Source organism: Panicum virgatum, chromosome 9N (assembly GCF_016808335.1).
Source record: "Panicum virgatum strain AP13 chromosome 9N, P.virgatum_v5, whole genome shotgun sequence".
Lineage (NCBI taxonomy): Eukaryota > Viridiplantae > Streptophyta > Magnoliopsida > Poales > Poaceae > Panicum > Panicum virgatum.
This window is the reverse complement of record NC_053153.1, coordinates 10,510,093-10,520,543: the sequence shown is the minus strand read 5'-3', so window position 1 is coordinate 10,520,543 and position 10,451 is coordinate 10,510,093. Positions and strand designations below refer to the sequence as shown.

General features: G+C 44.7%; 1 protein-coding gene across 1 annotated transcript; it reads left to right on the top strand.

The window, feature by feature from the left end:
• Positions 1 to 2,021: 2,021 nt before the first annotated feature.
• On the top strand, positions 2,022 to 9,522 carry LOC120690235 (protein POLLEN DEFECTIVE IN GUIDANCE 1-like). Its single transcript, XM_039972818.1, has 11 exons — positions 2,022 to 2,756; positions 3,166 to 3,317; positions 4,125 to 4,228; positions 6,540 to 6,628; positions 6,705 to 6,778; positions 6,867 to 7,017; positions 7,258 to 7,425; positions 7,863 to 7,960; positions 8,055 to 8,177; positions 8,766 to 8,834; positions 8,924 to 9,522. Exons 1-11 carry the CDS (start codon positions 2,180 to 2,182, stop codon positions 9,122 to 9,124), a joined length of 1,806 nt encoding a protein of 601 aa, XP_039828752.1. The 5' UTR covers positions 2,022 to 2,179; the 3' UTR covers positions 9,125 to 9,522.
• Positions 9,523 to 10,451: the final 929 nt, after the last annotated feature.

The following is a 10,451-nucleotide window of genomic DNA, read 5'->3' as shown; positions in this document are numbered from 1 at the left end:
AGTGTCCATATATATTCTAGCTAGACCCATTTTATTCTCTCTTTATTTACAATTTTATATTTCATTTAATGAAAATGGAATCCTACTATTCCCTGCATAAAAATGATTTAACTTCTTAATATGTTGGGTGGTATAGGCCATTTATTGTCTTTGTAATCAGACCTTTTACTTTAGATTTATATATAGATCATCCCCGTGTTCTTGTAATAACAAACTATTCTCTAGAATACTTCTCTAATTTCTTAATGAAATGCTTGTCCACGTAAGTTATAAGTTATTGAAAAATGAATCTCTCTTAGAATTGGCCTAAGTAGTAAGCAGAGCTGAACTTGTTCGTCGTTGAACCAGCCAACCAGTACCTAGTACCTACCGCCGTTTTTCGTGCCATGCATCCATGATCGCATTCGTCTTGGTTATATAATGAAGAAGAAATTTTAGTACAACGCGCAGTTAAGCATTTGATTTCAGAAATAAAAGTTGAGCTGAACTCCGCCGCCGACTCGCGCTCGCCCGGCCAGCGCCAGATCGCGTTGCTTGCTCTCTCTCCCTCCTGGCGCGCGTACGTCTCCGCCGCGCCGGCCCACGGTTCCAGCCACCGCCGTTCGCCTTTTCCCGGTGGTGATCCGTGAAAACTCTCGGCAAGTACCAGCGCGCCGCAAGCGGCAAGTGCAGTGCAAGCGCGGAACGGCGCTGGATCAGTAGTTATAACCCTGAGAAAGCCTCAGGCGAACTTCGTCGAGGAACCTCGGAAAATGGCGCCCTATTTCCCGCCGTCACGCGTGCCCGTGCCCGTGCCCCCACCCCTCCCCCTCGCGAGGTCGGGTATATATACGCGTGGCCTTCGGCTTGTCCATCACGAAGCCAAGGAGCTCAACCCAGAAAGAAGTTAGAGATCGTCACGTCTCGCTCCAACTCCAAGAACAAGTACGTCGAGCAGCTGGTGCTTGCCAACTGCCGAGCATGGGTGCCATCCGCGCGAGGTCGCCGAGTTGGACGCGCATGTGCAGGTTGCTGTTGGTCATGGCCTTTGCCGTCACGGCCGCGCTCGGTGCGAGGACGGGGCCGCGGGGCGGCGCGGCGACCGGGCGCGGCGGCGGCGCGGGTGCGGGCGCGGCCAGGATGTCGACGCTGGACGACGCCTCGCGGCCGGGTCCGTCGTGCTGCACCAACAACCGCAACAAGGGAGGCAGCAGCTCGTGCTGCCCGACCCCGTAGCAACTCCAAATACCAACCAGACGAAATTGCCACTGCTGCTTAGTTTAATCGCCCGTCTCTCGATCCATGTATATATATATATATATATAGAATTAAAGATCCATTTCCTTTAAAGCAAAAAAGAATTAAAGACCATTTCGTATTTGGTCGGTTCATTCATTCATTGTCACTGTAATGTTCAATTGGTTCTTGCATAATGGAGTTGTAGTTTGCACAAAGTTTCGCTTGATTTTCATTCACACACTACGGTTTCCGCATGAGCCGCTTGGGAGTCTTTTTTTAGGCTCAGAGTTGCTACCTGACCACCTGTGTAGGAGACTAGGAGTATCAAATTATTTTTTTAAAGGAAGGAGTATCAAATTATGGTCACCTAAGAAATTCAAACTGCGCCTCTATTAAGTGGATTTCTCAATGTCCAATGCAGCATTTCTGCCGATAAAACGAAACCAATTTTCTGGAGTAAAAGAGCTGATTAATCCATCAAACACATTTTAAAAGTTGAAATGGTCTAGTTAATCTTACATTCATCTTATGTGCATGGGTTAACATATTTTTTTCTAAGCAAATGATATTTTTGTACGAGCATGCCGTTAAGAAAAGGTGCGGAAAGCACCAGGATCAGCAAAGAAAATTCGCTTTCCAAATATGCTAGAATCCCACGTTCATTCTCGATCCTGCCAATGTGCCATCACCATCTCACAGTCAGTCACAAAGAGTGCCAAAAAAATCCAGAAATTAAGCCACCATTATTACAAAATTAAAAAGGAATACTACTAGGAAGCACATAATAAACGCGACCGGGAAAGGAAGAGTATTCTCCTCTGCGCCCGTTACTCTTCCCCCACCTCCGCCTCCGCTCCTCGCCGCCGCGCGGCGCGGCGACGTCCTCGGCTAGGGTTCGCGGGGCGCCCTCGCGCCGCCTCCTCGTCGTGCGCGGGCCACGCCACCGCCGCCGCAGCCTCCTATGTCGCTCCGATCCGGCGGCCGCCAGCTATCCTTCGAGCTCCTCGCGGGCGACCTCACCGCCGACGACGCGGACGACACCTCCCCGCGCTCCCTGCCCGAAACCACGTCCGACGGCCAGCGCCGCCGGAGGCGCCGGTCCAATCGCAAGCGCGGGTTCCGGAGCCCCCCGATCGAGGAGGCGGCCTCGGAGGGGGAGCAGCCGCGCGGGGAGGGCAAAGGCGACGACGCGGCCGCGGCGTTCAGGGTCTCGGATCTGAGGTCGACGGTGGAGACGGTGTGCGATAGCTCGGAGGCCGAGAGGTCCGCGGCGAGCTGCGTCACGTATGTGGGCGTGGAGCTGAGGCAGAGGAGCATATCTGGGAGCGCGAGGGTGGTTGCGGCGTCCCCAGAGGATGGCACCAGCAGCTGCGGAAGCAGCACGCGGGAGAGCGCCGCCGCGGCTGCTGCGGCGGTGGCGGATGTGGCGGCCGCGGCGTGGCGGCCTGAGGCGAATGGGGGCGTGAAGAAGAAGCTGGAGAAGGAGGAGTCGCTGGACTGGGAGAAGTACATGAAGGAGACCAGCAACATCCTCGGAGGTACAGATCTTGCTGCTCAATTAAAGTGATCTTCCTTTCACTGGTCCTGATTTAGAGAACACATTGTAAGGAAATTCATGATATGATTTTGCTCCATTTTCTGTCATATGAACAATGTAGAATGTGATGTTTATGAATTTTGTATTGGGCTGTAAAGATGGCACAGTCTGGGATACTGATTGTTTTGTTTTGCTTGGCTTTGCTTAAGGTCCGTTCTTGATGGGTTTTGTATATCTGACTAAATTTGGAAGATCTTGACCATAGAACAGAATAACTGATTTTGTGGAGTAATTTTCATTGCTGTGCTATTCTACATTTAGTTATAGTGGGCTATTGCATATTGATTAACAAATCCTAGATATGCATATTTAGGCCTCCTTTTAACCATTCCGCTATTGGCCTATTGCAGAAGTCGAGCGCCTTGACAATTCACCATTCAGATACTTCCTTGGGGAACTGTATGGTGGCAATTCACTTAGAAGCACAATTGCAGTGGGTAATGAGAAAAAACGACAGCGGGTGTACAACAGTATGTTTCACGTCCCATGGAGATGTGAGCGGGTATGTATGTACACTTTTAAGAGCAATGTTGGACTTCTTACACTGTTCTAGGTTATTTACTTGCTTGGTTAGGCATTGCTGAAAATGAATTTGATATGCAGGAGTTATCAGCAATTTGTCATATTTCTGAAACCATTAGCTCACCATGTGTTCTTGACTGAATGATTATGAATGAATTCCTGTCCTGGTTATGGTATTGATAGACAGAAGTGGATATTGTTTCTGCCTTCCTGGGTAGCCACATGGAAAAATAATAATAATACACGATCAATCAAACTCAAAATGTTTTCATGGATAATTATATTTGAAAATATAATGCAATATTTAGTGCTCAAGGAAGTTAAGACCTATAGTTGGTGTCAAGTTGCCAAAGTTAATAAATCTACATGTTAATTGAAGAAATTTGATAATGAGGCATTGACTGATCCCATGGCATAGATAGAAGTACAAGACTTTGGGCAATATAAGTAAATGCTACATTTTTTTTGCATGAGTTGTTATATTCCTGTGATGATGTTGAAGGATAATTTAAGTCTGTAATTAGGTTGTTTAATTTTAAACTTAGATATATATTTGACTAAAGTTACAAAAAAAAACTAGCTGGCATAAAATCTAAGCACTCCTTTTTTTTCATTTTATGTGAAGATAACTTATCAGAAGTGTCATGTCTCAATCCTCACATATTCAGCTGTTGGGTTGACATTGCTGTATCATCTATCTCTAGATGTGTACTTAACATGTTTCAGGAGTTATTGCTCATTTGTTTGTTTGATCAGAGCAATATTTGATTATGATAAAATGCTGCAGCTAATTGTCGCAGGATTCTTCGTCTGCTTGGATTCATTTTTGTCGTTGCTCACAATTATGCCTGCACGAATTGTTGTTACCATCTGGAGGTTGCTGAAAACCAGGTGGGTTTGCAGTTCTACTGTAAATTAGATCAAGTAATTATAGTATTTTGCTTATTTATTTCCTAAAAGAAATTTTGACTAAACTGACATTTAGCATGATATTGGCATTAGGATAACATTCTGTGACATATGATTGAAGATGCTGATTATGCCTTATGTTGTCTTATATAATGTTCGCATAAAATTACTATTAAAAATTTTAGCTACATTTTTTGTTGTCAATAACTGCACCTAAACATTACTTTTTCAACTGGTCTTAGGCATCTGTTCTGGGTCTGGTACAAGAATGATTTGTTTTTTTAACTATATTATGTTTTTTAGAGAAGTTACGTGTATTCCCAAGTTGACATAATTGTTGGAGTATGTGTGTGTGTGTGTTTGGGTAATACACTGGACCATTAATCCTCTAGCATGGTATCAGTCGCCTAGGTTCCTCTCCTCCCCTGCATCGCACCGCCGCCGCTTCCGCTGCAACCCGCGCGCCCCTGGGGAGCTCGATCTCCGCCGGGGGCCGCGCCATCTGATCCGCACCCCCCTGTGTGCGTCGTCGTCAAGCGTCAGCAACATATCGTGATGGATCTCACCTGTCGTCTCCGCCTCACCTCCCCGCCGCCCCGCCCTGGCGCGGATCCACCGCCGAGCGCCGCCGGGTTTCCGCGCGGGCGCTCGCCGCCCGCCATGGCGCGGATCCGCCGCCGGGCGCCGCCCGGGCCTCGGATCCACCCACCGGCTCCGGCCTCGGCGAGGTCCGCCCCGCCTGGGCGCCGCCGCCACGGGTTGGTCACGCGCCGAGCGCGGGCGCTCAAGCCGCCGTCCAAGTCCGCCTCTCCCCTCCCGCCGGTAGCACCTCTGCCTCCCCCTGTCTCCTCTGTTCTCTGCCCCTCTCCCTCTCCACTGGTGTCTTGGCCGTGAAGGAGAGAAAGAGATAGGGATGAGAGGGGCTATGCTATGTGCACCCCAGGGGTCCTACACGAAATGCTGCTGCTGGTGTGTATCCCTTTTGCGTCACCTTGCCGTTCGTCGTCGTTCATCGTTGACAACCCCCGAAGGACGAGGTTGTTGCTGTGCCTTCTGAGGCTGCAGCGACGACGCTCGTGATCGAGCCTCTACCGCGGATACCGCGGACACCATTGCCTTCGCGGTGGTGGTGCCCGCCTCGCCTGGCACCCACACGGCGCTCCCGGAAGACCACTCGACGCCCGGCTGACCGCACCGGCACCTCCGACAGGCCACTCGGTGCCCCCCCCCGGCGCCGCCTGTCGGCGACTCAGCGCCACCATCGGACTTGGCTGCCTCCGACAGGCCACTCGGCGCCCCCCCCCCCCCCCCCCCCCGGCGCCGCCCGTCGGCGACTCAGCGCCACCCGCTGGTTCTCCGGCCACCACTCGGCGTCTTCGGTCGACCATCCTGTGTCGCACGGGCTGCCACCCTCGGCGTTCGATCCTCGTCGTGCTGGCACTCAACCCGACTTCGCGCCTCCTGCCGCTCGAGCGCGGACACCGCCGCCGATGTCGCTGAAGGAAGATGTCTTCGCCACCCCTGTCCTGAGCACGACCTTGCTGCAAGTTTGCGCCGTCACCACCCCTGTCCTGAGCGCGACCTGGCTGCACCTTGCACCGTCTACCATCTGCACCTGAGCGCGACCCGCTGCTGAGCTCGGCAAGAAGCTGCTGAGTTCGTGTCCTCGGGCGCCCCACGACACTTCGGATCTGCGCTCTCCTCCACGGCTTCGACCACGACTATGACCACCTCGACTTCGGCTACCTCGGCATTAAGGGGCTATCATCTACATAAGTCTCCAGTCGAAGCATTAGCACTGCTACGACTGCGGGGGGTATTGTCCCCGAGTTTACTTTCTTTCATGTCCAGTCTTGAACTCCGCTACGTCGGTAGTTCAGACTGTGGAGGGGTGTTGGAGTATGTGTGTGTGTTGGCCCATGAGGCCCGGCCCATCTATGAGGCCCATGTAATGTCTACTATATATCCCACCCCTCTAGGGTTTGGGTAATACACTGGACCATTAATCCTCTAGCAATAATCTCAGTTGAAAGGCTGCGTATTTATCTGAAAGAAATTGAGGCCCTTGCAAAGGACATGATTTAATTCGAGAGGAATATGTGTGTTGTAAATAGATAAATAGTTACCTGTTTCAAAGCATTACTCTGGCATATTGTTGAAGTATAAGTGAATTGCCCACCTCTTCCCATTAGCTTAAACTTTTGGGTTGAATTGGTTAGTGCATGCAACTCAATACATATAATTTGTGCCCCATGTTGGATCATGTAATTATTTATCCAGTGATTTTTGACAGGAAGTTTCTGCGGCCAAATGCTGCTGATTTATCAGATTATGGATGTTTTATAGTTCTATCCCTAGGAGTTGCATCTTTGCAAATGATAGGTTGGTTTCTTTTTTTTTCTTGAATGTTTGGATAACCTACAATAATCCACCCACAAATGATTCTTGTTTGTGTCAGATATTAGCTTAATTTACCATGTCATTCGTGGTCAGAGCACGATCAAGCTTTATGTGGTATACAATGTACTAGAGGTGAGTAAATTATTTATCCGAAGTATACATGTGTCATCATTGAATATTGATTAATAGTTGGTGTCATTGACATGTGTTTTTGCTTTAGATCTTTGACAAACTGTGTCAATCATTCGGTGAGGATGTCCTGCAAGTTCTGTTCAACTCAGCTGAGGGGTTGTCAGCATGCTCTACAGATAATGTGACATTTGAATTGATGCGGTTCCTTTTGGACGAGGCAATAGCTGTTGTTGCATTTGATATCCTTTTCTGCAAATCGCATCAGTTAATTGTCTTGGTACTCACCATAGCTTAAGTTGGTTGATTTCTAGCTTCTCAGTAGCTTATTTCCCTTTAACTTCACTCAAATAATTACAGTAATATGATTTTAAATGATATCAATATGCTCTAATTACATTGTAGATTTACTTGTATTATCGCTACTGCTGCGGTTTGATGTTATGAAACATCTAGTTTTGAATTCCTTAACAAGTTAATACTTGTTCATTCATTTGTCTTGTTGGCTCAGGCTATCACCCTGTCAGCCTGTATTATAGCCCACAACAATGCATTATTGGCTCTATTGGTATCAAACAATTTTGCTGAGATCAAAAGCAATGTATTTAAGCGCGTTAGCAAAGAGAATCTTCATAATTTGGTATACTATGGTGAGTGTGCTTATGATTTTATCTGCCCTATCATTCCAAACAATCTGCATTTGTACTCATTATGCTTCAGTTCTTTGACTACCGATCTACTTGCTGTTTTCATCACCTCGACCCCTTAGCCATGTCAAACAATGCTGAGTTGAACTTCACAATTGAGTTATCTGCATAGGCTTTTTTAGACATAACTGAATCATCTACAAATAACTTTGTGTCGTTTATACCAATGTAAGGTGAAAACAATTTGTGCTACACAGAATCTAAGGACTATGCTTTAAGCGGTAGTTTCATAACAGAAATTAAATGTTTTTCTCTACATTCAATTATCGTGCTGCTCTAATTTAGCAAGCTTTTTTCAATTTTCCAATATTTACATCCTTTTATTCATGATAATTAATTCACATGAAAATGATCTTATTTTCTTGTAACATTGTATGCAGACATCATCGAGAGATTTCACATCACAGCCTTTCTGCTATTCGTACTTGCTCAAAATATCTTGGAAGCAGAGGGTCCATGGTTTGATAGCTTTCTTATTGTAAGTTCAGTATTCTGTTATGATTATTATCTCTAATCCTAGGTTTTTTCAGAAGCAAACATTCTTTCAAGAATTTTGTTTGTTGTCACTGCAGAATGCGTCTTTCGTATTTTTGTGTGAAGTATTTATCGATGCTATCAAACATTCTTTCCTTGCAAAATTTAATGAGATAAAGCCGGTTGCTTATTCAGAGTTTTTGGAAGATCTTTGCAAGCAGGTGAGGTGCTAAATCTGGTTGTTAACTCCATATTATATTATGCTATTTTTAATCTATCTGAGTTTCAGGTACAAGGGCTTGTGCCATTTGATACTTAAAATAGATGCTAAGAAAATTTAGGTACTTGATCGCCTAACAAAACTAGGTACTTGATTATCATGGAGTTAAAAGAACATATACACACACACAAAATTACAAAATGTTCAAATTTATTTGGTTACTTTATTATTGTGGTGTTGCCTCCTGGATTTTCGTAATTCTCTGTCAGTGATTCTATAATGATACTCTGTGTTACTGCATTCTGTCAAGTACATTCCTCCAAACAGCAGTTTTTGCAAAATGTTATATATAGCGTGCATTTACTAAGTCGACTTGTCGTTTGAACTGGTGATTGACATGCATTGAACATTAATTTTCAGTATGTTTTGGTTCCTGCTTTCTTTTGGTTATCCCCGGGCCCTGGGCATAGTTGAGCATACCAAAGTTTGTGGCATTGAAGTTTAATTGCCTAGAATTTAATTTTTCAACATATTAGATTATTATTCATTAAATCACTATTAATGTCCATATGCTGAAAATTCTCTACAGATTTTGAATGACAAACCTGATGACCGTCAAAAGGACTTAACATTCATCCCCCTTGCCCCAGCTTGTGTGGTAAGTACATACCCAAATATTCATGCTCTTATAGTGCCATATTATATTTTACAGATTACTTACATGAAAAAAATGCATTGTTTTTTTAGGTAATCCGTGTCTTGACTCCAGTATATGCTACCCTCCTTCCTGCTGGCCCTTTTATCTGGAGAATATTCTGGATATTACTTTGGTCAGTTCTGACCTATTTTATGCTTGCAATTTTCAAAATACTGGTGGGATTGATACTGCGGTGCCTTGCAAATTGGTATGTAAATCTACGGCTCAAAAGGAAACAACATATGGATTGACAAAATGGTACCACAATTCTGGTGCTACGGTTACAGCTCTGAGATCATCATTTTCTGTGGTGCATAAAGTACAGCAAGCACTGCAGCTGCTGCGAGTTATATATGACATAAGTATTGATAATATAGTAAAGCACAGATGACTATCACAGTATCGTCGTCTTCCAAGGTTTTGTCTATTCAAGGAACTACTTATAGAGTTATAGTCCAACTCTGTGGTGCCTACAGTTTCTTTCTGACCTTTGTTTGTGCATAGCCTAGCTTCATCCAAAATTATTTGCTGCCACCTAGCAAAGATCTGATCTGTCGTGTAAGATGTTTGTACATTTGTTTTGGTAAAAAAAAAGAAACAGATAGTACTATCTCGTACTAACACCAGCTGGATTAGATTATTCAACACATCGTGTCTCTGTGTGTTTGCTCGTACGTGTATTTGCGATTATTTTCTCACATATTATATTTGATCAAGATTTTTTTTTCAATTTACTATCAAAATCTACTAGTATGTGAATATTGTTATAATATAAAGCTGTACATTCTTGAATGTAGTAATAGATAAACTTCCGTTATTGATACTGTAGCACATATTTGAATTTGCGAAGGTACTTTCGTGAACAAGTCTGCACTAATATTTTTTATATTCATTTTGGGAACTGATGGTTGAGAAGTTTCATTGGATCTAGTAAAAGAAAGTGAGTGTGAATCACCTCTTTTCTTTTGGACTCACATTTTTTACATCCATATGGTTTTCAGTATATGCTTTTAATCACTATTTCTTCTATGGTTTTCAAAAGAAAAATATATCTATATATGCACGTGCCACCGAAAATCATCATAAGGAAGTAGTATCATTTACATGGCAAATCTTAAAGCTTTCATACATTAATGATCAAAGCTTCGAAAGCTTGACGGCACACAACACCCCAAACAAACATCACGTATTTATTATTTTTTTTTGAAGGAGAAATATCTCTGCTTTAGTTTGAAAGCGATTACAAAGAGTACTGGGGTTGCCAGTTTACCAGAAACATAACAAAAAGAAGCATTACAGACGAGTAAATCAAAGTTCTTCAATGTCTGTAGATTGCTCACGCCCAGGTCTTGTAGAACCTGCCCATGACTTTAACACCTCCAGGATCTTCATCATATCATCTCGATCAGCTTGCTTCAACAGTGGTCGCCATTTCTGCAAAAAAGAGATCCCAGAGTATAAGACTTGCAGCGGATCCTTTGGGAAGGATTTTTCGATCGCCATTTTATTTCTGTTAACCCACAGCGCCCAAGCTATGCCTGCAAACAGAAAAATGGTAAAGCGTTTTGGATTTTTGAG

Coding starts and splice junctions, on each gene's coding strand:
- LOC120690235 (XM_039972818.1), top strand. CDS start 2,180: ATGTCGCTCCGATCCGGCGGCCGCCAGCTATCCTTCGAGCTCCTCGCG. Junction 3,318..4,124: donor TCCCATGGAGATGTGAGCGG/GTATGTATGTAC, acceptor AAAATGCTGCAG/CTAATTGTCGCAGGATTCTT. Junction 6,779..6,866: donor TGGTATACAATGTACTAGAG/GTGAGTAAATTA, acceptor TTTTTGCTTTAG/ATCTTTGACAAACTGTGTCA.